Consider the following 26,987-nt stretch of genomic DNA (forward strand, 5'->3'; position numbering starts at 1 on the left):
CTTTTATTTTATTTTTCCAGTTTCGTAACACATGTTGTAGATTCAGGATGTACTATTTATGAATGTATATCGCTTGTGTCACCATCTTGTACAACCGAATCTCACGAAATAGAAGGATGTCAAACTCTGATTCATATTGTTATTTACTATTCGTCTTGGATGGTTTATTGTATTTATTTCAGGACGTTACAATCCCGATCACCTTTAGAACCTCTGTATTGAGATCGGCCTCTCGAATTGGATTGAAAACCATGATTTGATCCAAAATTTAAAGAATTGTGAGACTCAAAACTACTGTTCGAAGAGAAATGAGATCCTTTAGTAGTTGCACTATAGGCAACATTTAGATCATGTCTAGTGGAATGTTTAAATTTGCTTTCGATATGAGTTGACTCAGAACACAAAAGAGAAAAAAGATCCTCCATCAAAATTGCTTCAGATCGAGTTCAAATGGAAGTGTTGAAAGAGTGGTATTCCTCTGATAATCCATTCAAAGTCAGAAGAAGGTCTTCATCATCAACTGTAGCAAAGGATAAAGCCAATTGATCAGATATGTCCTTGATTTGTGAGAGATAATCTTCAATTGAAAAAGGTTTCTTGATGATAATTTGAAGTTTGTTCTTCAACTAATGTATATACAATCTAGAAACTAAAGTAAATCATTTCTCAAGAGCTCGCCAAACCTGATCAAGATGTTGAAGATGAAGAACCGATGAGTAGATCGATGATGACAACATTACAGTTAGACAGCTGAAGAGATGTGCATTGATTGTCTGCCATTGTTGATATTTTGGATTAGGAATTGATTTCCCATCAGAATTGACAATCTCTGATGAGGGACATGGATTAGATCCATTAACATAGCCAAGAAGACCTGTTGCTCTAAGCACATTGTGCATTTAATTTTTTCCATATCAAGTAGTTAGTTGAATCAAGTTTTACAGTCACCAACGAACTGAATTTGAGATGAGCAGAGTCAGATTCGAAGGCAGTGAAGCATGATCCTCCATTGATGGATCTTGAGTTGCTCGTGAGAGCTTACTGCTCTGATACCGTGTACAAAGACTGAATCACATATTCTCATTACACCAACTCAACAGTTTACAAGATATTTATATACTCAGTTAATACATCACTCATATATACGTATATATCACTCTGATAATATTCTAACTGACTCAAGAACCTAACCACTACAACTTGTATAGCTATATCTGCTCAATCTTCTAACCACACATGCTTGTGATGCAGTTGGTGTGACAGACAATTCCTGAGGCTACACCTGTGCTTTAGACTGTTTCTCTATTTCTTGATTAGTTATTTTATTAGAAGCAGAGGGAAGAGACAATTATTAATGGTTATGCCAAAGATAAATCATTGGGACGAGTGGCAAATTCCTAATTTAAGAGGCAGTTTTAAAGGTGTCGTGCTGAACCCATGGTTTGGATTATAGTAAAGAACTGTGGTGAGTAGTAATTGTACCTTGTAGTTATTGACCAACAGGCCTGATTGCTATAAAGAATCTACTATAAAAGGAGGAATCTACTTGTAAATTTAGGAAATTTACAAATTGCCTTTGTTTCTTTTTTTTCTTCTTGTTATTTTATCTGTTTCAAAGAAATCCTTGTATCTTTCAAAGCGATAGAATCGTACACAATCCTTGATCATTTGTTGGTTTTGTTTAGTGAAATTTGTGTTGAGGCATGTTGATTATAGCCTAAACAGAAATTTTACTAACACTTGGGGTGAGACCCTGCATAGGGCACGGTTCTTGATTATCAAAATGAGGGGAGGGGGGTAGTTCATATATAAACCAATGAGGGTAAATTGCACCCATAGTCTCTATAATTTACTTTATGTGTTAGTCTTTATATTCTAACTAATTGCATCCAATTTACCTTGCAACTTTCACATCATATCAATTTAGTCTAATTTATAATGTCCCTTTAGAAGTTGGACTAAAATTAAGGACAAATTAGTCCACTCACTCTTCTCAAATCTCAAAATGATTAACAGGTTGATGTCTAGTTTGAAATGGTTCATTCCCATTCGAATAAACCATTTTAGATTAAATTGATACAATTTGAAATGATTCAATTTTTTAACCTATGTTGTCAATTGGACTAAGTTGACACACTGTGAAAAATTAAGAGACAAAATAAATAAAATTGAAACTAGATAAACTAAATTAACACAAGAAACAAATTATAAAGATCACGAGTATAATCACCATTGACCTTATTGATGAAAATGTTGTTCAATTTTTGTCTTATTACAAAGATCACAAGTATAAATTGCCCTAAACTAAAAGTTATATATCCAAATCATGAGCAGACACAATTCACCTTATTAATAAAAATGTAATTCAATTTTGGACTCTTATAAGATACACAACATTTGAAAAGTCATATATTAAAGATTCTCAAGGACGTTGATGTCACATCATATACTAAAAATATCTAATAATTTCTCCTCAAGCGTGTGGATAGTTTCGAAGCTGGGGCCTTTGATTTGAGCATGAAATGAGACTTGATAAATTTAGCTGTGTTGTATGGTGTCTATGACTTGACATTTTATTTATTTGCTTGTTTGTTTTTAGTTTTTTGCAAAACCAGATAAACTAGAACTATGACTAACTTAGCTGCATCCAAAGATGAAAAGATCTGTATAATTTTAGGGTAGGTACGAGTGTTATTGACTAATAACCCTTTATAGGCATGCTTGTTTTGGTGTGAATTTTACATGAATTATTGGCAGCTCATGCTAAATTATTTGTACGAGTTTTCTATGAATGAACGACAACTTCAAACGCTTCATTAAAGTACTTCCATCTATTTAATTATTTTAAACTTGTTAATATGTTAATAAGCGTTCTACGAAAAGTGTTGCAATGTATATATGGACCCCAAAGCGTAGAAAAATTTCAAAGGTTTTAGTCTGGATAGCTCTGAACAAGATTTATAAAATTGATGACTTTTGTTACAATATCTAACACATATATATAGTGAATATAATATATATACAATATTCACTAACAACTTCATCTGTCAAATTTTGGATAAAATCAATCGTTTTGATCACATTTTTAATCATGTGTTTGTTTCATGACAGATTTACTTCCTTTTTTTTAAAGTAAATTTTCTTATTCAAGGCTCAATCTAAGCCTTTTTTTTTTCTCATATTTTTTTTTTTTGATCTGCAAAAAAAGAATTTTATTGATGAATCGAAACGTACAAATACATAAGGGGAAACATCATTAAAGAGGGGAGAAAAGTGTAAAGAGCATCAAAGTTCATTTCGCAATCCCAGCTAGGTTGGTAACAAGAAATAAACTCAATCATTTGCTAACACTATCCTCAAAGTTGTTGAGAAGCCAACAAAGAGCAAGAACATAGGAAGCAACGCAAAGCAATAAGCAGCCCACACTGATTCAACACCCAAACTAAAGCAGCAGCAGCAGCAACACACCCAACACTAATCTAACACCCAAACTGCAGCAGCAGCAGACACATGGATCAGATGCAGCTGCGGATTAGCCTCAAGTTAGAGATAAAATCATGGAAAGAATACAGACTCTCCTAATAGAGTGGTTCTTCATCCAATAAGCCACTTTGACTTTTATGAGCTCACATAGTTCACCAATGTTTGGTTTGGCACACCATTGAACAAATAGTCATTCATTCCTATGCTTCCAAATTGACAACAGCACTGCAATAGGAATGGCTCTCCAGATTTGGAGTTACTTTTTTCTAAATTTAGATCCAAACCACCAATGCAGGAGTCCAACAACTGAGGCAGGGATCACCCATTGCATACCCCACCAATCAACAATATCAGACTACACCTTCCAAATGGAGGGGCATAACAACAACACATGATTGAGGGTTTCGGAATCACTATTGCAGAAGACACACAGAGGAACAAGTACCACTTCTAAGGACCCCAATACCCTGCAAGAAAGCTATAGTTTTCACTCTTCCTCTCCAAACAAGCCAAGATAGGACTTAAGCTTTAGGAGGTGTGGTATTGTTCCAAATATGATTAGGCATATCCAGATCTGGACCAGAACAAGACTGAAGCCAATTAAATAGCAAGCTCACCTTGAACAAACCAGAGTTTGAAGCCTTCCACCTCATATGATCCCCAGAATTTGGTCTCAATCTAAGCCTTTGATGGCCTATTTTTGGCAATTCTTCCATTTTATTAAAGGCTTTGATTTAGTTTACTTTTTTGATTAATCTAGAATTTCAGAAATGGTTTTTCCATATAAAGCGAGTATTTTGATTATCTCTGTTCTCAACTCTTAGTATTTTGCACAAAACAATCAATTGTTGATGCCTCTATTCTTGACATTGATTTAGAATCAACAGGTTTGGAAAAATAATTTACTTTAAATATTTATTTTTTAATCAACAAATTTAAAGTTGTGCTTTATATCTTCTCTGTACACGCTTCAACTAAATTACAAAATCATTTGACTTGTTAGTCTAATGAGCAACATCTAATCTAAGAGAATTATGTGTCTCACCTCGAGCACTACCTTCCTCGTGCGGCAATAGTGTAAAATGCATGGAACTCATAATAATACTATCATCAAGTATTCGTAGATGTGACCTATGACCAAAATGAAACACCTAATGTGTGCTTCTACCCAATTACGTCAATATCATGCGTAGTTTCCTTCCGACAAAAGAAAAGTGTAGAAATTGAATCTATATAATTTGTCATAAAAGATGCGAAGAATGTATCTACACAATTTTTTGGCTTATTTTGGGAAGATGGTAAAAAGTGGCTTTTTGACTTTTAACCAAGCTTTTGGCTTTTTAGACAAATGATTTGAGAAGTTGGTAAAAAGTGACTTTTGACTTTTTTGATTAATATTTGTTTATGATGTCAAATCATAATCAAATGACCAAACTATCCCTATTTAGTTTAAAATATTACAACTTCACCCATGTAGTATATTTTGATTCATGAGGGGTAAAATTAATTTTACCCTTGGCTAAAAACCACCTTCCCAAATGGAAAAAAATTCAAAAAAACCAACTTTTAACTTTTGCTACAAACCAAAAAAAGTGGTTAAAAGCCAACTTCCCAAAACAAGCCAAAGTCATCGTTTGGGAAGATGGGTTGGGGTGAGTTAGGGTTAAAATAGTCACAAAGAAATAAAATAGACTTTTTAGTTTAATAAGACAAAATGTCATATTCAAATTATAATCATTTTATTTTTCTTTCACAAAAAAAAAAAAAAAGTCAAAAATTTCATCTCAAATAAGGCTGTTAAATTTCAAATTAAAATAACTAAGAAGTCAACTCATATCCCAAACTAACACAGACCAACTTACTTCTCGAGTGATAGTTCCATAATCCTAACTAGCAACTTGTTGGAAATAGAAGCATCCAAGTTGGCCCAACCTATAGTACAGAGGCATAGAAGTAAAGCATTTCCCGGGGGGCGATATTTCTAAGCTAGATTTGTGTTAGGTCTCTTTCATTTCCATTTGGGTCAAACTATTAATTTTCAGCACTACAAGTCATATCATCTTTTCCTAATAAAAATAAATAAAATAAAATAAAACAATGGGAAAAGAATAATGGAAAATTTGTAATAATCATACTTAGAAGGCATGTTAAATATTAGCACATTTTTCATATATATATATTTTTTAATCATTTTATCTCTTTACTTTCTTATTTATCTTTTTTATTAAAAAATTAAAAAATATATTTATTTAGATCTTTACAAATAATTTTTTAGATTAATTTTAGTCATTGGTTGAGTGTCTTGGGATCCCAACCCCAAATGGAAAAGGGGGTGGGAGGGCGGAGGAGGAGGCAATCCAGTGTGTTCGTATTCTTTTATTTTTAGTGTATATTTTTTAAATTTTAAATATTTTTTTTACTTTTTTAGATGTACTTTAGTTAAATGTATTTAAAAAGTAAAAAATTTATGAAAAAATATTTTAAAAAATTAATAAATACATAGAAATACAAAAAATGTATGGAATTTTTGTATTTTTTTATATTTTTGGTATTTAGTGATTTTTTAAAAGATTTTTTTTACAATTTTTTTACTTTTTAGGTGTATTTATGTTAAATGTGTCTAAAAAGTAAAAAAAATGCTTAAAATATTAAAAAAATTTAATAAAAACAAAAAAATACGGAAAATAAGTGAGTAGAATTTTCTGACAATTTGGATTGGATTGATTTTTTAATTAAATTAGTTCTAAAAAGATAAAATAAATAGGCAAGGTGTTGTTTGACAATTGGATTGGGTTGATTTTTTTAATTAAATTAGTTCAAAAAAGATAAAATAAATTAAAAAATGACAAGATAAAATATCACATTTAAATCATAATTATTTTTTTTTCTTTAAAAAAAACTAAAAAAACTAACTCAAATAAACTTTTTAACCTGAGCTAAAATAGTTAAAAAATTAAAAAACTAATCCAACTTTCCAAACGAAGCTTAAAAGTAAAAGTTCAATAAGATTTTTTTTAGATTGAACAAGTTTAATGAGATTAAAGATGTGTTTATTTGTTATTAAATAATGATTTTTTTGTGTTAGTCCAATAATGTTTCACACCACAACTATTTTTAATTTTTATCACAAAAAATCGTAATTTTTTTAAGATTGCAAACTGTAATTTTTTCCTATATTGACATAAAAATATGGATATACAACTAGAGTTCATAGAAAATATCTTATTTGGTTTGTTTTTCAGAAAAAATTTTCGAAAAAATTCTCTACAAACAAATTTTCAAAAGTAATCAAACCAAATAATTTTTTCCAAAAAAAATTTCAAAATTTTGTTTGGTTACCTACTTTTCAAATCACTCTCTCTCTTATACACATCAAATCAATCACTTTTTTTAAAACTCTCTCCAAAATAATTTTTTTAAAAAAAGACAAACCAAACAAATTTTCGTACTTTTTATCTCAAAAACTACTCTACAAACACAAACTAAAAACACCCATTCTTCTTCAAATTTGAACATTTTAAAATTAGAAATATATATTTATCTAATAATAAAAATAGTGAACCAATTCCAATTACTCTTATAATGTAGAATTTAATAATAATAATAAAAAATAAATAAATAACTAATACAAGACTCACCGCATTCTATTAACCACCAAATGTCAAATACAGTGCTTTGATATAGGATCCATTTGAAACCTTTTGTGTTTTATTGTGGTAACCACATAACATAATAAGAAAATATTAATATTTCATAACTTTTATTAATTTATTTAACTTGTATTATTATGTTAACTTAAATAAATTTATTAAAATTTATAATTAAATATTTATTACATAATTTTAATAGAATTTAAACAACGTGAAAATTCTCAAGATTGAAAATAATCTTTTGTTCTTTTTCAAATTTTCAGGTCTTCTGGGCCTAGTAGGCCAGGCCAGATTGCGGGCTTGGATGGATTTTGGGCCAGGCTTATTTAGACAGGCTTCGGTCTGGGCATGGGCCACAGGCCATTTTCACATCCATGGGTTAGATCAGCCTCGCCAATACACTTTTCCAAGCAGCATGGGCTAAAAGGCATGATACTAAACTGCCAAACAGAATTGCAAACTAGGGCATTTCCAAACAGTAGGGAAGAATTCAGTCCATTAGTTAAGAATAATGTTTGGAACCACTAAATAGCAGCTCTAAAACTGCACTAATTAGGTAACATTCTGTGGGTCTCACCGTGATGTGATAGTTTGGCCTTTCTTTTCTTTCTTTTTCTTGCACTGCCAGCTCATTAGAGCTGCATTAGTGCTCCTAAATTAGTGGTCTGTATCACCACTGATCAGTTAAAGTGTCAATGTACAATTCAAAGCTTGAGAATGTAACTCAAGACAAACACTGAGTTAAAAATAAAAACTACCAATCCTCAAATAAAATTAATGCTGATGAATAAATCTATTAAATTTTTCCATGGACCTCAAGAGAAATTTCACACCTACAAAATTCTACGAAGAACTGTTCGAGGATGTGTGGTTTCATGGCCTTTCGCAGGAATTATGACGATCTTCTCTAAAACCGATCCTTGCATTTTTAAAAGCTTCACAAAATCTATTTCATTGGCTGTTCCCTGAAAATTGTTCATCTTAACTTGTCGGAGATTTGGCATGCTTAGACTGATTGGTTTATCTAGTAAATCTTCTGATAAGCTCTCCTGGAAAATGAAACAACAAAGTTCATGAAAATCTAGTAATTTCAAAGGTTAAGACAATCGAGCCCAGTCACAATCAAAATCAACAAGCAATGGGCATGTTTGGGGCAACTTCTTACAAGCTAAAAGCAGATAATTATAAAACAGAAACTAACAGCACCATTTTTTTCTACTTCTCAATAATCAGTTTTTTTTTTCCGCTTATATAAGATAGATATTTCTACCTTGTAATTTGTAAGGAGAATTTGCATTAAACACACCGGCATAAACTTGAAAAATTTCAAAATAAAAATAAAAAATATAAGCAGCTCCATAAACTACACCAAACAGCGCCATTATGTGTACTTACATCTCTATCCATCTGTGGAAGATAGTCTAGTATCATTGTCTTGAGGTTGGGAGAACGCTCCAACAATGCACACATACCAAGCAAATAAGATTTTGAATACCGAGTTCGTAGCTCCAGACGTTTAAGATTCTTCAAGGCAGAACTTTCGGAGAACACATCCTCTGATGCCAAAAGCTTTAATTATGGAGAATATGCATGAAAACCAAACACATAATATGTGAAATAGCTGTCAATATATTACCCATTGAAAAAGAAATTATTAACACAACAGAGCATAATTTCGGACCAGTAAGCATGAATGTTGACATCTAAGCTACTCAGCTTAAACATTGAACATTAACAAAATCACTCCGTCAAGATACTACAAACTAGGATTGTTGTTACTCAAATCACTGTGTCAAGATGCTAGCAATATATGTAAAGAACAATCAAATACACAAGATGTTCATAACACAAGGTTGGACAGTTATCTCAACTATTTGCCAACTAAAGTCTCTGTACCAGCAGATTTGAGTTCAGTTCAATAGAGGATTTTATGGTTACCTGTTTGATCTGATCCATCAAATACACAATCCACCAATCAGAAAATTCAATATTATTTGATACCATATAAAGACATGGGGGGGGGGGGGGGGGTGTTTGTTGTGTTAGTGGAACACAGATAGCACTACTCCAAAGTTAGCTGGTCCATAGAGCTAAAGGCCACACCATCACAACATAGAAGTATTATTGACTCAAAGCAAAGCACTAACAGTGAGAACAAGAACTTCAATACCCAACTCCTGCCATAATGGTAAAAATGGAACCTAGTAGTAAGGCAGTTGTGTATTTCTTGGGTTCAGATCCTCTTTTCAACCTTCAAATGCTTTGCAGCCAAACTAGTAAGGAATGCTTATATTGCAGAGGCCAATGAAAGTGCTCCAATCAATAATGTATGGCTTTTCATTAGTTCAACAGAAATATTCTTAAGGAAAACTTACGTGAAGGTCCTAATAGGTGGACTTATTGTCCAATAGGTCCTATCAGAATTAATGGCGTTTTTCATCAAATACTATTAAAAAACGTCACTAATTGTTAATTTTCAACGACAATTTAAAAATTTGTCACAGAAAATGTCACTAATTATAAATTTTAACAACAGTTTAAAAAAATCATTACAAAAAAAGGTCACAAATTTTTGACTTTCAATAACAGTTTGAACAGAGAAACGTCACTAAATTGTAAGTTTTACTGGCAATTTATAAAAACTGTGACACAAAAAGTCACTAATAGTCAATCTTTAGCAACATATGCAAAAAATCGTCACGAAAAATTATTTTTAACGACGATTTTACTAGAATTTATTTTTAATAGGACTTGATGAGAATTAAGTTCAATTATTAAGACCTATTGGTAATTTCCTCTAATTTTTAATTAGGACAATAAACTGACAAAAATCTAAAGCAAATTCCGATAGTAATTAGATTAGATATAAGGTATGCATAAATTTATGTCGAATTTCCAGATTCCCATTACTGGTTTTACACCATGATGTTTAGTGATTGCTAAGCATGATGGCATGCGTTGTTTAAAGTCCTTAGATGCACAGTGCCTACAAGTGTTTTTATATTTATTAGGGTAAATTACAAATACAAACCTTAAGATTTATTAAAAATACAGGTTCTCCCCTCACGTTTGAGAAATTGCATCCCATCCCTTAAGGTTTCCAATCACATAACATAGTGTATGACATACGGCATAATGTGAGGCGTTTCACTTCTCATAAGGCGAGGCGTAACCCTTACAACGTTGTCGCATAAGCATTTCAAATTTTTATACTTAGTAAATAATTTAAATATTTTAAAACAATAAATAAATACATCAAAATTAAATATAAAGATGTAGATTCTTTTTTGCTCAAGGCTCACTATAGAGAAGGAAGCTTTGCTCTTTTGAAAATGAAATTGGTATTCTTAGCTTTACTGATTGAGTTTCTCACTGAATTTAAATTATCTAAGTTTAACAAGAACCTAACACAAACTCTTCATATACGTACTCCTCACATGCTTATACGTAAAAGGGATACAAGACATAGACTGTGTGCGCGGAAGCCTTGGGGAGTAAAGCCTAAAAATCAAAGCCTTGAGACGTTTAGCCATAGCCTTGCCTCAAGGAGAGCATCAAGGCACGCCTCCATAAAGCCTTATAAAGCTTTGGATATTATATAAATAAAAAATACTAGAATAAATTTGAGTAAATTTCTTCGAATAATCTAATAGCTACTACATATTTTCTCTTGATTAGTATCTTTTATTTTGTTTCGTTGAGATTCATATATTTGATAGATTCCATCCTAGTTGGGAACACAGCTCCTTCTTGATGGAAATGTGGTTCTAACTAAATTCTTACATTACCCTGAATAACAGAATTGCAAGCTTGGAGTGGATTCATCACCCTTAGTAGGAGGTTCCTATGACTAAATCACGAAGGATAGAGCAATGAACACCTCATTTCCTTACAAACCAATTTCCTTGTCACCTTCCTATAAGTTTTCCTTATTACCTTCTTATTATTATCATCTCCCATCCCAATGCCAAACAGGGCTAAGGTTAACTCAGGTAGTTATTGGAGCTAAGTCTCCCTTCTAAGGGTGCTACAGTATCTGGAACCCATAAAGTGGGACCGCTATTGACAAGCCATAACTTCATCTTCCATATGCTTTCTTTTTATATTCGTATAGCGGCCTGTCACCACCCATAAATATATTTCAATATTACATAGGTGAGATCAGTTAAATCTAATGGTTCTGCAAGTATTTTAGTATTAAGTCATTCTTCACTTGTAAATGTATGCATGATTATGAAATATCAACATCGTTGTTAAGGTATTTTTACTTGAAAATTGAAAGTCTACCTTTGTTTACTTTCTTTATCAAGAATAGTTGATAAACAATCTCCGAGGGGGCCAGGCTTGTCTCTGGACTGGACGATACTATTGGGCCCGTGGGACCCATCACGGATTCTGTTTCGATAATCTAAATCGTTTAATATGTAGAATTTATCTAGTACTCTAACCCTATAAAAAAATTACGTTGATCGGATATCGACAACTACTTGATCGGATCAAATTTTTGTCAACAATTTATTTTTAAAATTATATTTACCGTTAGACAGAAATCTAATCAGATTAAGTAGCTATCAATATCCGATCAATGTGATTTTTTACAGAAATAAAGTACTTGATGAATTTTACATATTGAATGGTTTGAATCATCAAAACAAAATTTATGGTGGCCCCCCACAAGCCCAACAACATACTCTAGTCTGATCTCAGGCTAGAGAGAAACTTGGCCCTATCTAAAAAAGGGAAAAGATAAGACGGTAATCTTACACGAGAACTTGGGTTAACTTCTTACCTATTAGACTACGTGATTATTCGAAATAACAATGGTTTAAATCTAAATATTTTATATTTACAAAATATATTTAAATATGTAGATATATATTTTTCTAAATAATTTTAAAAAAAGAACAACGATTGAGACTCTCACCCCACAATACCACATAAATTTAGATCACCCATGACATGGACCCCATACGTACATAGAAGGTCAAGTTCACTTTGGGAGTGTTGGGAGCGTAGGGGTCATCCCCAAAGGAGTCCCAAACATTTTTCTTAAAAAAAAGTGCAACCTTTACGATTCACGATTTGGTTTAATGCCATTTCGATTCAGGATTTGATAGCTATGACTAGAAGATATAACCGTTTTAAAACGTCAATCAAGGTGACTGTTAAAACCAGGTTACAATCCAAATCCCAATATCATAGCACCATGGTAAAAAAGAATCAAATTAAGCAAAACAAAGAAAGTAAATTATACCTTAAACCACCAATTTTGCACAGTGAGACACTCCACATGACCAACCAACCTCACAATCTTACTCCAATAACTATAGTACTGCAATTTGTGAGGGAAACAAATGTGTGCTTTAACCAAAGACGAAGCCTTCAAACCATACTTTCCCATCTCAAAACCAGCAATACTTACTGATATCAGATTCGGCGCACAAATCTCAACCGAACTCTCTTCATCCCCTACAAAATTCCGAAGCGATAACTCCTTCAATTTCGCCGAACAAATCTTCAGATTCCTAATCGCCCAGCAATAATCGATCCCCAAAATTTCAAGATTCGGACAGCCCAAAATCAAGCCCGAAACCATGTCGTCCGACAAGCCGACCTGATCGAAGACCATCGATTTGAGAGAATGAAATCGCATAGTCGATAAATTCGGCGGGACCGAGAGGTAACAGTGGCAGAGCTTCAAAACCCTAACTCGGCTGTTTCTAAGTACGCCGAAAGGGAAATCGTACAAGGCTCCGAATCCGAGTCCGTCGTTGTCGTTGTCGTTGTCGTCGTCGTCGTCGTGGTAAATCCGATCGATGAAGAAGTCGAGATCGAGCTCGAGGGCGAGGTGATCGACGGCGTAGCGAACCCAGGAGTTGACGTGGCAGGAGTAGAAGTCGTCGGAGAAGTCAAACTGGAGGCGGAACTTGAGGAGGGAGGAGAGGGGGGGTCGGAGAAGGAGAGTTCGGTCAACGAAGTCGGCGAAGGAGAGGGAGATGAGGAAAGGGGTGTCGGCGGGAGGGAAGATGGAGTAGTCGAAGCTGAGAGAAGGGACGGAGGACCAGAGGTTTCGCCATTTGCGAGAGACGGAGCTGGTTTTAACGGCGTCAATTGTGGGGAGGAAGGAGAGGATGTAGAGGAGGAGGTCGACTGGGAAGTCGTCTAGGCTCGGATGACGAGTGGTTGGCTCGGTTTGGTCTACTTCTTCTCCTTCTTCTTCTTCTTCTTCTTCCTCCATGAGGAGAGGAGGGTGGTGTTCTGAGACTGTATTGGGGGTCAATGCTAATGCTCTGTTGTTGTTGTAACTTGTAACTTGTTCAACGTGTTCCTCAAGTCTCCTTAGCAGAACAAAGAGTAATATGCAAGGGTCCTCGTTGATCACGTGATCGACATTTCAACGTATTAAATAATGTTGTTTGGCCCATGAAAATAAAGTAATGTTATACAAAACGACAAATTACATCAATCCGTATTGAAAGTTACAATAATTGCACTTGATCCCATCAATATAGAAAAATTACGCCCTTCATAATAAAGCACCTCTCTCAAGACATTATAGATTTTCTTGAAAGAAAATTTTGATCGTTCAAAGGAATAACAAGAATTATTTCATGGATTGGAAATGCTAATCGATGGGAATCAAAGTGGGGGGTCTCTCAAAACTTAACTCGTTAATATAAAAGACAAAAAATATCTTTTTTGTTAAATATGGAAAGATGAAAACACCTTCACACTCTCTTAAAACCATTTTTTACCCTTTCTACCATCTCTCTCTCTCTCTTCCTTTTCTAACATTGTCTAGTGTCGTCTAGTATTCTATGCCAATATTGTCTCGTTTCTTATTCAACAATGTTTGTCATTTCATTCACCATCACTTTACATCTAGTCTAGTACCGTCTGGTGTCTCACCTAACATCGTATCGCATCCTGTTCATCGCAATCTGGCACCACTATCGATCATAGTGTCACTCTACCTACCCAATCATTTTTACTTTCTGTTGGCAATTTCTAACCCTAATCCTTGCAACACTACGACCATGATTCTTTTTCATTACCACCATCAAACCTCACAATCCCTATCTCCACATCTCATTTCTACAACCACCATTATAGCCCATAAAATTTATACTCGTCTTTTCATTTCATTAGTATCACACACTACAAACACACTGCCACCAATCTTACATCCACGATTATAGCCACTAAAGACTAATTCAAAATCATCGTCAAAACTCTACCCTTCAAATTGTCCTTAAATCTGTAGTTTTTTTTTACCATTATCGAAGAGGATCGACGAAGTAAAGGTCACATGTTACCACTGCGCGTTGTGACCCACCTTACTTTTCTCCTAATGTTTCTTTGTCTTTTTGGAATTCATAGAGTTTGTAATTGTAGTAAAAGTGGTGAATTTGTTAAGGTTTGAATTTATTAGCAGTTTGAATTTGTTTTTGTTTATTGAATTTATTCTTGATGGAGTTGTGATTGTGTTGTTGATTAATTGATTTGTGGTAGTGGTAGGAGAAGTAAAGATGAGCAATAGTGGGAATAGGAGTAGGGGAAGGGAAAGTAACAGTGGTTGAGGGAAAAATGAGACATGAGTAGTAGATGGGATTGAGAGGAAATGGCTTTCTTTTTTTTAATTTTTCTATCATTTTTTTCCTTGAATTTTAAAATTAAACAAGGATAAATTTGATATTTTATAATAATATTGATGAGCTTAACAAATACCATCCACTTACAAACGGTTGATTGACTTTGTGGGTTTTGTGTAATGCAAATTGTAATTAAGTTTTTAGGGAGTTGACGTTATTTTTTCATACTAGTGGAATTGGGTGTAATTATTGTAAGTTCTAGGGGAGGTTCGTGTAAATTACCCTATTAAAAAGATGGATAAGGCCCAAAGATGAATAAGGGTCCTTTCTGATTTAAAATTTTAAAAAATATATATAATATAGTACGAAAATTGAGCCACAAAACAAAAGGTCGAAGGTTGAGCTTGAGGGTCACATGCGGGAGTTATTGGTCCAACCCACCTTTTTTTGTCTTTTATGTGCGGTTGAAGATTAGAGGGTCGTCCTCAAAAAAAAAACGTTAAAGGGGCGTCACACGTGGGCCTCATTGTTACAACTAACTTTTTTATTTTTTTATTTTTTTAATCTGAGAATTATTTCGCGAGCCATACAGCGTTTTAAGATATACAAATTTTAAGTTACTTTAATTTTATTTATTTTTTTGATATAAAATTTAAGTGATTATCCGCTTTACTACTTTTGGAAAGGAAGCTGATTCTCTCTAGTTTATTAAGTGAGTTAGATCGTGCTCTTTGGATTCATGAAATTCATTCCAAGTCTTATTTTGATAATTCGAACTATTTAATGTATAAAATTCGTCGAGTATTTTATTCTTACAAAAAATCACGTTGATCAGATATCAATAGTTACTTGATTGGATTCGATTTATTTCAACAATTTATTTTGAAAAATAATTTATTGTTGACAGAAATATGTTTTGATCAAGTAATTATCGATATTCGATTAACCTGATTTTTTACATGGATGAAGTACTCGATGAGTTCCACATATTAACGATTTGGAACATCAAAATAAGACTCGTGGTAGGCCTTTAAGAACTCAACATCACGCTCCAGTCTAATTTCGGACTATAGAGAAGTTTGACCCTTTTAAAAAAAATTGAAGTGACAGTATTCTCTAAATGTATAAAAAAATAAAATAAAATAAAAATATGTTAAAAACCCACAATTTAAATCCTTCAATTAATTCACGGTGATTTGATAAGGGAGTTATATCATACCTACTTGAGTATATGACAAATTAAAAGTTAACTCCTATTATGCCACATTATTATAGGTCAACTTGTGAGAATTTTTTTTAACAATAATGTTAAGAATAATAATTAGTGTAACAAACTAACACACCAACCAGATATAATATTAGATGACATCTATGTTAAATGGTAGAACTCACATACACACACACACACACATATATATATATATATATATATATATTTGTATCTTAGTTGGTGTATTAATTGATACACTAGTCATGTATGTAGCATTATTGTTTTTTTAAGGGTAATTTCTATTTTCACACATCAAATTTCCTTAATCTACACACTTAATAAATTTTTTTATATTATATTTTTATCCTAAAATAAAAAATACTAAAATACCCTCATCTTCTCATTCGAAACTCTAATTCTCAAACCAAAACACAGTCGTCGTCTGTCGTCATTAGCCTCCTCCTCAACCACCTAGCCATGCTCTCCACTTTTCATAGGTGTGCCATTAAATTGATAAAATAAGACAGAAAAATCAATTTTCTCACAAAGGGTAGTATCATTCTGTTCAACAAAATAATTAGTAACTTAATACATTCAATGCCTGATGAACATCGCATGTATTTTAGGATGTGGATGGATAGGTCAAGATGCAAGGTAGTAGATCTATCCTATGATTCTTTCGTAACTTGAAGATAAACTGGAATATGATATCAACTGTGAAAGACAGATGAAAGCAAAAAAAATCATAAAAAATAAGAGAAAACATCTTTGTAATATGAAATCCAATGTAGTTAGACAATACAAATTTGATTAAGGCTTGTTGCAAAAAGAACTTCCATGTTAAAAGTTTCACTTTAATCCTATATTTGAGACAAAAATCAACAAAAGAAGAATGGGGTGGGTAGTGAGAGTAAAGGGTGAGGAGGGGATGGATTGGAATGGCATGGTATGGGATGGGATGGTAATGGCAATTGGTGATGGTGGAAGGATGAGAGTGGTAGTGATGGTGTCAATTTCTGCCAGAGAAGGCAGTGGTTGGCTGACCAACAGTGATTGAAGAATCGTGAGTTAAGATTAGGATTAGGGTTTGAAGAATGAGAGAGATTAGGGCATTTTTAGTACGATAAGTTGTGTTTGATATTTCAAATTTATTAAGTGTATGCCTTAAGAAATGATGTACACAGAGAGAATTTAGTATGTGGAAATAGAATTTTCTTTTTTTTAAAGGTCTTAAAACATTTCCATCTATAAAATATGGAGATCAAAGTATAATATTAAAAAAATTTAGACAAAATTTAACAAAAGAAACTTGTTTCTCATAACTAATGTCAATTACAAATCTTGGTCTGCAATGAAGAGAAATAGAGGAAAAGACAACGAGTTACTTAGGCTTCGTTTGGGATGTGGGTTGATTTTTTGATTTTTTGGCTTTTTTGACTTTTGTGAGAGAAAAAATAAAATAATTATGATTTGGCTATAACATTGTCTTATTGACTTTTTAGCTTATTTTGTCTTATTATGGCTATTTTAGCATTTTAGTTCCTAAAACCAACATGCCAAACGATGGCTTAATCATAATTATTAAAAATCACATTATTTAAAAATTTAATATTAATTTTATCATTATGATTTTAATGACATGGAAATGCAGCAAATACATCTCAACCATCTCCAATGATTCATCAAATCCATCATCAAATTTAAATTTGATGAAAAAAGTTACTTTTTGCTCCTCCAACAGTTCATCAAATTCAAAATTTCACTTTTCTTTCATCAAACTGAGGACCGATGTATTTTTCATCAAATCACTATTCATTACCGTTAGATTTTCACCACCGGATGTCCCCCTAGATGACTATCTCAAGGCAAAAATTTGTTAAAAAATTACACTGGCCGGTCATCTGTCTGGTCGACCGGTGGTTTGATAAAGTTACAAAACTCTCTATTAGAGTACTTGATATCAAAGGGAGCTTTTACTCAAATTTGATAAAAAAACTGGATAAACCATTGGAGATACCCTCAAGATGTCTTCTTTTAGTGGATTGATTGTTTTACCATTGCTATCTTTTATATCTCCAATATGAATACAAGAAAACATTCTTATTTGTATATGTTTTCATCTCATTTTTTCATTTTTTATACATATATAATTTGATATTGTAATTTTTATTCTTTCTTTTTAACTTTTTAATTAGTATATATATATATATATATATATTTTTTTTTGAACAGAATTTTTGGTATATATGTCTATGCCTTCTATGTTAGAATCCTTGATTCATTCTTGTCTATACTACTTATCAATTGGTACATAGGGAAATGATATATAAATTCACTTTTTAAATTCAATGATGTGTTAAGAAAATAATTGGTTGATAATTTTTATCAATCAATTATTTTCTTAATACATCACTAGTTTAAAAAATATGTTTAATTTTTGGACCTGAATAGTAATGCTATATGTTATATTGTTTTAAAAAAATACTAATAAAAAGGCGTCAAGATCCTCTAGAGTGATTTCTTACACTAATCTCCTATGGTGATAAGAGGATGGCCGACATGTGTCCCACTCAGCCTCCAAGGGCTGAGATTCAAACTCACCAAAATGACGTTGTTTTGGTGAGTAAATTGAAAAAAAAAAATTCAAATTTCTTTTGTTTTGGATTTCTTTTCAAGTTGTTCCTGGAGAGAGTTTGAGAGAGAAAGAGAGAGAGAGAGAGAGAAAGAGAGAGAGAAGAGGAGGACATCACCGCCCCTCTCTGCTCCTTCCTACCCTCGACGTACTACTGCCTCCGTTGCCACACCGCCGTCGACACCCTACCCGCCATACCCCAACAGATTCAAGAAAAAAAATCACGGGTTCATCCTCCAAACTTAAAATATTAGGGTTTTGATTCCAAAATTAGAATTTTCTTTGAATGGTAATGGTAATATAAGCTCGTTTAATGTGTTGATTGAGAGATGTTCACTTGATTTATTTCAAATTTGTTCTTAGGGTTTTGATTTGGGACTTTTTACCTAATTTATTTCAAATCTCTTCCACTTTCTCCTCCTGTCTATGGCTTTTGTTTCTGTATAAAATATATTTGGTAGGTTATCTTGATATCTTTGGCTGTGTGTGTGAAGAAGAAAAAAATGGTGTAGATGTGTAGAAGCACTAATTGATAATTGTTTGACATATAGCACTAACCACTGAAAGAAACAGTTCATACTCAAGAAAATAAAAAAGGTGACTTTGTAACACGGGTGAGTTGACCTAGACCAACATTCTTGGTCCCTCTTCTAATAGCATTTCTTGGGAGTAATTTCAATTTTTGAAAATTTTTAGAGACAAATTTAGATTATCCCAAATAACCCCTTAGACTGAAACATAATACACTATTCAGAATATAGCTATGCAAAGCTCAAATTTTGTTATTGTCTTTGTCTTACTTTGGGATGCAAAAGAAGCCCATTATTGCCCACCATACAAGGTTGCACAAGATAGCTTCTATATATGCTGCAATTAATTAGTTTTATTTATTATATTTAGAAGTTTTATAATAGGTTGTTATTTCAAGTACAAAAATGTCAACATCAAGTGCATCTATGCGTAATACTAGTGAAATTCAGTTTAGAAATCGAAAATGTCGTTGTGGGGCGAGAGCAACATTCAAAATTTCAAAGTCAAAGGAAAATCTTTTGAATTGTAATAGCAGCAAAAGTTCCGAAAGTTAAAACTTTTGAATTGTTATTTTCCTATCTTGTAGCAACTCATGCCATGTCTATGTAAATAACTAATCAAGGCTTTTCTTACAAAATTCTCTGCTCACATTTTCAATCTGTCCTACATACCCATGCCACAAAGATAGACAATGCAACCAAAACCTTATATTGATTCAACTAAAGATAACAACTCCTCAAACTTAAAAATTTGAAGGTGCAATGGTAAACCACCTTCTTTTTATGCATATCTCATTGTGTAGTCCTCAGCAACCAAAGGTGCCACAAATACCCTAGAAAATATTAATACTAGTAATAGTATATATTTTGGATGACATTTCTCAATTTAAAAATTTTTGCATACCTTGGTGCCATTATTTATCACTTAAAAAATGGAACACCATGAATTTTTAGTTTGAGCTCACTTCAACATCAAATTTTTGAACACTTTTTATATCTAGCCCCACTCCATTGCCAACAACAACAACAACAACAATAATAATAATATATAAAATTGCTTTCTTACTAATTTCCAAAACTGACCTTTTTGTTTATTTATTTTTGAATGTTTACAAGTTAGCCCATTAACCAAGACTCTATGCACTTCACTAAGAGGCTAGAGGTTTGATTTTGTTCACCTACGTATTCCTCGTATTTGTTTGAGGTATTTCTTATATTTTTTGGGTTGTTGTGTGGTTGTGATTGTGTGTTATGTTTTTTTCCTAGGTAAATATTCAGTTTGATGTAATTTTCATACTATTTGTAATTTATTAAAATCTACCCTGATGAAAAATTCCGGAACCGGCACTGTTAATGAGTATAAGCTCTGTTATCATAATCTTAAAATTTGCTATTTGATTCACGATTCGATTTTCAATTTTTGTAAAATCGATACAAATATATTAGTGAATCACACATTCACAATCAATTCACGATTTGATTCACTTTTACAATTCATGCAATTGTTGAAACTATCATGTTCGACATATTTCAATTCTTTTTTTCTCCCTTCTTTTTAGTTAAAATGACATAATACAACTTCTAATAGTATTTAGTGTGAAAATAACCAATATATATACATGATTTGTTATTATTTTGGAGATCAAAGAGTTTTTAATAGGATCTCTACATGTTTTTAACAATTTTCTTCTCATTTTATTTTTTTAAAACAAAGAAACCATAATGTATATTCTAAAGATATTTAACGTTAAAATAACTTGAAAATATGAATTATCTATAACTATTTTATATTATCAGAGCGAGGTAGAGCGGAGGTAATGAAATGAAGAGTACCAATCGTCGGATCCGAAACCACCTATTCTCATCTCCCATCCCAATGCCAAACAGGGGCTAAGGTTAGCTAAATCAGGTAATTATTGGAGCTAAGTCTACCTTCTAAGGGTCCAACAGTATCTGGAACCCATAAAGTGGGACCACTATCGACAAGCCATAGCTTCATCTTCCATATGCTTTCTCTTTTATATTCGTATAGCAGCTTGTCACCACCCATAAATATATTTCAATATTACATAGGCGAGGTCAGTTAAATCTAATAGTTCTGCAAGTTCTTTAGCATTAAGTCATTCTTCACTTGTAAATGTACATATGATTATGAAATATCAACATCGTTGTCAAGGTATTTTTACTTAAAAATTGAAAGTTTGCCTTTGTTTACTTTCTTTATCAAGAATAGTTGACAAACAATCTCCAAGAGGGCCAAGCTTCTCTCTGGACTGGACGATATTATTGGGCCCGTGGGAATCACCACGGATTCTATTTCGATAATCCAAATCGTTCAATATGTAGAATTTATCAGGTACTTTATCCCTACAAAAAATCACGTTGATCGAATATCGATAGTTGATCGGATCAAATTTTTGTCAACAATTTATTTTGGAAATTATATTTACCGTTAGACAGAAATCTAATCATATTAAGTAGCTATCGATATTCGATCAACGTGATTTTTTACAGAGATAAAATACTTGATGAATTTTACATATTGAATGGTTTGGATCATTAAAACAAAACTTTTGGTGGGCACAGGCCCAACAATATGCTCTAGTTCGATCTCGGATTGGAGAGAAACTTAGCCCTAAAAAAGGAAATAGATAAGACGATGATCTTACACGAGAACTTGGATTAATTTCTTACCTATTAGACCACGTGTTCAATCGAAATAACAATGGTTTAAATCTAAATATTTTATATTTATAAAATATATTTAAGTATGTAGTTATATATTTTCTAAATAATTTTAAAAAAAAAACAATGATTGAGACCTCACCCCACAATTACTCATAAATCTGAACTATTCATGATGTAGACCACACACATATATGGAAGGCCAGGATCATTTGGGAGTGTGAGGTCTCAAACATTTTCCTTCAAAAAAAGGTGCGAACCTTTATGATTCACGATTTGGTATAATGCCATTTCGATTCACGATTTGACAACTATGACTAGAAGATATAACCTTACTAAAATGCCAATCAAGGTGACTGTTAAAACCAGGTTACAATCCAAATCCCTATATCATAGCACCTTGGCATAAAAGAATCAAATAGCAAAACAAAGAAAGAAAATCATACCTTAAACCACCAGTTTTGCACAGTGAGACACTCCACATGACCAACCAACCTCACAATCTTACTCCAATAACTATAATACTGCAATTTGTGAGGGAAAAAAAGGTGTGCTTTAACCAAAGACGAAGCCTTCAAACCATACTTTCCCATCTCAAAACCAGTAATACTGATTGATATCAGATTCGGTGCACAAATCTCAACCGAACTCTCTTCATCCCTTACAAAATTTTGAAGCGATAACTCCTTCAATTTCGCCGAACAAATCTTCAAATTCCTAATCGCCCAGCAATAATCGATCCCCAAAATTTCAAGATTCAGACACCCCAAAATCAAGCCCGAAACCATGTCGTCCGACAAGCTGACCTGATCGAAGACCATCGATTTGAGAGAATGAAATCGCATAGTCGATAAATTCGGCGGGACCGAGAGGTAACAGTGGCAGAGCTTCAAAACTCTAACTCGGCTGTTTCTAAGCACGCCGAAAGGGAAATCGTACAAGGCTTTGAATCCGAGTCCGTCGTTGTCGTTGTCGTTGTCGTTGTCGTCGTCATCGTCGTCGTCGTGGTAAATTCGATCGATGAAGAAGTCGAGATCGAGCTTGAGGGCGAGGTGATCGACGGTGTAGTGAACCCAGGAGTTGACGTGGCAGGAGTAGAAGTCGTCGGAGAAGTCAAACTGGAGGCGGAACTTGAGGAGAGAGGAGAGGGGGGGTCAGAGAAGGAGAGTTCGGTCAACGAAGTCGGCGAAGGAGAGGGAGATGAGGAAAGGGGTATCAGCGGGAGGGAAGATGGAGTAGTCGAAGCTGAGAAAAGGGACGGAGGACCATAGATTTCGCCATTTGCGAGAGACGAAGCTAGTTTTAACGGCGTCAATTGTGGGGAGAAATGAGAGGATGTAGAGGAGGAGGTCGACTGGGAGGTCGTCTAGGTTCGTGTACGGGGGCGAAATATCCTCTGCTTTCCGTACTCCTTGGAGTTCAAGCTTCGCGTGATGGCGTCTAACCTGACAACACAGAGAACGGTGAGCTACCCGGCGGTGGTATGCCTGATAGATCCTCCGACGATCAAGTCAGATCACTAGAGGAAGAAGGAGGCTATTCGAGAGAGAGAGAGAGAGTATTTCAGATAGCACAAGTTTCTTACCTCTAACGTTCATCCTCCCTTCCTTTTTCTAGGCTGGCCATGCAGCCTTAGGATTGTGCGCGCACTACCTCTGCTGTCCTTCCCTGGATAGTTGGCTGTGCTCGCCTCCCACCACCTTACACGTGTAAAGGCCAAATCCTCCATCCAGTACATGCAAAACTGCCAAACGGTACTGACGCGTGCCTGGAGCAGATATCCTCTCCCTCACGCCATTGGCTCAAGTGACACACCTGACCGGCATACCAAGACCAGCCTATTCCTTGGAGAAAATCACAACCACAAAGAACACGACTGAGCTTCCGAGCTATCCGGTCGGGCGCATGCCGACCTCTTCTCGGCCTAGACTCTTTCCGGACTGTCATCTTCTCGGTCGCGCCGTACCAATGCGCACCTACCGCCGAACGCCTCACAGCCACAGCTCGGCCAGGCCTTAGAGCATGCCTGGTCGGCAAACCTAGCCCGACCGTGTAAAACAGACGGAGGGCCGTGCCGATTGAGGAGATAGCTCGGCACCGAGAGGCTTGCCATACCCGTGTTACCGTAGCCGTACTGACCGGTGCAAATCTCCCCTCTCAATTGCCCCTTAATCCTATCCGAGCTAATCGTGATTGGGGTTACCACCATGACTGAGCTAACGGTCCCTGAGCTGCGCTAGTACCAAGCCGAGCGTGATTGGTTTCAAAGCCTTTACCGAGCTATCCCATTTGGTCGGTCACTGCTTCCGTAGTCTTGTCGAGGGCCGTACAATCGTACTGACAGCCGTCCTTTCGATGCCACGTGGCTTTATCCCGTTGGCCCCGTGCGGCCCTAAAGCTGTCTTTTCATGCGCGAAATTCAAACGGCGCAGCCGTTTGGTTTTTCCCCCCCTCTTTTATGCATAAACGAAGGGTCACTTCAACCCTTACTGCTCATCTCTCTCAAGCCCCAAAACCCTTGCTCTCAAAACCCTCGAACCTCTACCATTACTGCCATTGCTGCCTTTCCGATTCCTCTACACCCGTTTTCGTTCCTTCTGAGGCTATAATCGAGCTCTTGGTCGATTGATCTCTTTGGCGTCCGTCGCTGGTAAGTCTCTTCACCAATCCACCCTATTTTCTGTCCATGTTCTTCATGTTTTCCATCTCGTGTTCTTCGTGTTTTTGCTTGGAAATGCTAGGCACCTACCAATACCTTCTCCATGGGGTAGTATTGGCACACCTTAGGGCAAACTGGAACTAGAGGGGTGAATGGGGCCTTCGTGCCCCTGTTTCTCCTTAGTTTGAATGGATGGGCCTTGAACTTAGGATGAACTGGATGAACACTAGATAGAACCGAGCTAAATGCTCATTTAGATCCGTAAATCAGACTTAACCGAGCTAAAATTTGTTCGAGGTCTCTACTTGGGGCCTTGACCGAGCTGAACGCCTAATTAGATCCGTAAATAAGACTGAACCGAGCTATAACTCGTTCAAGTTTTCTTCTTGGGCCTTTACCGAGCCGAAAATAGAGAATCAGAACCGAACTAGGAAGGCCAAATTGGCCAAGTTGTCTAGTCGAGTTAGGATTGAACCGGTCGAACACCCAAAAACCCTTTATCGAGCTAAAAAATCTACATTGAAGCCGTGCAATTTATGCCGTGCTAACCCTTGGACTTGTTTCTTAACAATGCAGAACAAACTAGGACCAACCAGGCCCGTCCAGAACCATCACTGGTGGAGCTGAAAGTCCGAGCAAATACACCAAAATTTTTCACTGAGATACAAATTAAGTCACCGAATAAAACCGAGATAGATGGGGAAGTACCGATTCATGGTGAGCTTGCCCGGTGCGCTTGCCGAGTTTCGTAGGGAGTACAATATTCCAGACGATGTCATTTTAGAGCTGGCCAAGAAAGGAGATACCCCTTGGGGCGACCTAGACCGGTGCCCCTTCACGGTCGTGTCCATAATCGAAGGAGGACTTCGCTTCCCAGTCCAACCCTTGATCTGCGAATTCTTGAGGCAGACAAGGCTTTGTCTAACCCATATGTCGAACAACACATACAAGATAATAAACGGCGTGGCCGAGCTAAACAGGAGGCTCGGTCTTAATCTCGGTCTTGCTGAAATATTCCACCAGTACAGCCTTAGTAAAAATAAAGGTGGGCTTTGCTAGTATCTAAAAGTAAAGAAGGGCCGAGCAAAACTCATCGAGGGCAACCCGGACAAGGAGACCAACGATGACGACTTCTTGTGGGTGTCCGGTAATTACGAAGACACAGAGGCGCCCATACCGGGCTGGTATATTAGGAAAGATTTTGGAAGTGCTGATGAGTAGCTCGGCTAACCGCACTATTTTCTTGTTGCATGAGTCTCTCTACGTGCCGGTCTAACACTCCTCTATTTGCAGATTACAAGCACTTAGCGGAAGACTACCACCGGGCTAACCAGGAGGCCATAAGAGTCTTACTGCGCCATCCAGAAGAAGAAAGAGAGTTCGCAAAGCTGCTCGGCTTTGAATCGACCCATAATTACAAAGCGCCGCGCAAAAGCCGGGTTACCGACTTCCTCCGTGCTCCTTCTCCAGAACCTGACCCAAATCTTCCGCCGATCAGACTTGTTCATCTCACTGCCGAGCAAGAAATGGCGAAGATCCGGGCAATCAAGTCCCTGATCATCGGTGAGGAAAGCGAGTCCCAACCACCGGAAGCAACCGGGGGAACATCTTCCACTCCAGCCGGGCAAAAGGAAGGGGCTGTACTAGCTCTTGCTAGCGAACAACCAGCTGGCCGGTCGAAGAAGCGACCGAGGAAAGACCAGATAGGGCAGCACCTCGTTGATGAGGACTCCACTGAGCATGCCTCCACCGAGCTGGGGGACTAGACCGAGTAACAACCAACCGGGCCTTCCAAGAGCCTAATCTCTCCCCCGGTCTGGGCGCCTGAGATCAAGTACAAGGGCCGGGTTGTCTCTTCGACCGACTCAGTGTATGCGGACAAGGATTATTCCCTCGGTTTCAACATGACCAAGGGGCTAGTCCTTCCTGCCGACATGAAGAAGCACAACGAGTTATTCGACTTGAAGGTGCTTCGCTCGACGGCTAAGTCGATCGTGTTGGTAAGTTCTCCACTCCTTTCTTCAAGTTATTGCACGGTTTTTGCTCGGTTTTCTGAATACTCACAATCTTTCATTTGTTTGCAGGCCGCGCAAAAGAACTATCTCACCCATGAGCGCATGATCGCCGTGCGGCAGAATCTGCGCGAGGCCATTGCTGAAAACAAGGCCCAAAAGGCCGAGATAGCAAAGTTTAAGGCCGCGCAGGAAGCAGTTGAGGCCGAACGAGATAACCTGAGCCAAAAGGTTGACCGAGCTGAAACGGACAAGCAACGGGCCGTGAAGTCGACCAAAGCCCGGTATCTCGCCGAGCTGAGGAAGCTGCGCGATGCCCATAAAGAGGAGAAAGATAAGGCGGTTAGCGACGCCGAAGACAGGGGCTATGCTCAAGGCGAAAAAACGTATGAACGGCAGGTGCAGGCGACCAAGGACATCTTTTTCTAGTGCGGTTGGAAAGCTGCCGTGGAGAAAGTTGGCCTTGGTCAGGATGCTGACATGTTCCTACATCCGCCTGCGGCCTTCATACCGCACTATATGCAGGCCTATGCG

At 35.8% G+C, this 26,987-nt stretch overlaps 3 protein-coding genes across 3 annotated transcripts; all 3 read right to left on the reverse strand.

Annotated features, from left to right (window-relative positions):
• Window positions 1–446: 446 nt before the first annotated feature.
• On the reverse strand, window positions 447–899 carry LOC145796061 (uncharacterized). The gene is made up of 2 exons (XM_082881049.1): window positions 684–899; window positions 447–626 (listed from the first exon to the last, which is right to left on the reverse strand). The coding sequence occupies exons 1-2, from the start codon at window positions 897–899 to the stop codon at window positions 447–449; spliced, it is 396 nt and encodes a 131-aa protein (XP_082737175.1).
• A 6,975-nt stretch (window positions 900–7,874) lies between these two features.
• On the reverse strand, window positions 7,875–13,534 carry LOC114277993 (putative F-box protein At1g49610). Its single transcript, XM_082879166.1, has 3 exons — window positions 12,388–13,534; window positions 8,529–8,702; window positions 7,875–8,182 (listed from the first exon to the last, which is right to left on the reverse strand). Exons 1-3 carry the CDS (start codon window positions 13,369–13,371, stop codon window positions 7,967–7,969), a joined length of 1,374 nt encoding a protein of 457 aa, XP_082735292.1. The 5' UTR covers window positions 13,372–13,534; the 3' UTR covers window positions 7,875–7,966.
• Window positions 13,535–22,222: 8,688 nt separating this feature from the next.
• Window positions 22,223–23,063, reverse strand: LOC145796062 (uncharacterized). The gene is made up of 2 exons (XM_082881050.1): window positions 23,049–23,063; window positions 22,223–22,912 (listed from the first exon to the last, which is right to left on the reverse strand). The coding sequence occupies exons 1-2, from the start codon at window positions 23,061–23,063 to the stop codon at window positions 22,223–22,225; spliced, it is 705 nt and encodes a 234-aa protein (XP_082737176.1).
• Between the last annotated feature and the right edge of the window lie 3,924 nt (window positions 23,064–26,987).

This window comes from Camellia sinensis, chromosome 7 (genome assembly GCF_055761805.1).
Source record: "Camellia sinensis isolate YWXY chromosome 7, ASM5576180v1, whole genome shotgun sequence".
In the NCBI taxonomy this organism is placed as follows: domain Eukaryota; kingdom Viridiplantae; phylum Streptophyta; class Magnoliopsida; order Ericales; family Theaceae; genus Camellia; species Camellia sinensis.

Coding starts and splice junctions, on each gene's coding strand:
- LOC114277993 (XM_082879166.1), bottom strand. CDS start 13,371: ATGGAGGAAGAAGAAGAAGAAGAAGAAGGAGAAGAAGTAGACCAAACC. Junction 8,703..12,387: donor TGCAAAATTGGTGGTTTAAG/GTATAATTTACT, acceptor CCATAATTAAAG/CTTTTGGCATCAGAGGATGT. Junction 8,183..8,528: donor TTCCACAGATGGATAGAGAT/GTAAGTACACAT, acceptor TTCATTTTCCAG/GAGAGCTTATCAGAAGATTT.
- LOC145796061 (XM_082881049.1), bottom strand. CDS start 899: ATGCACAATGTGCTTAGAGCAACAGGTCTTCTTGGCTATGTTAATGGA. Junction 627..683: donor ATCTTCAACATCTTGATCAG/GTTTGGCGAGCT, acceptor TATATACATTAG/TTGAAGAACAAACTTCAAAT.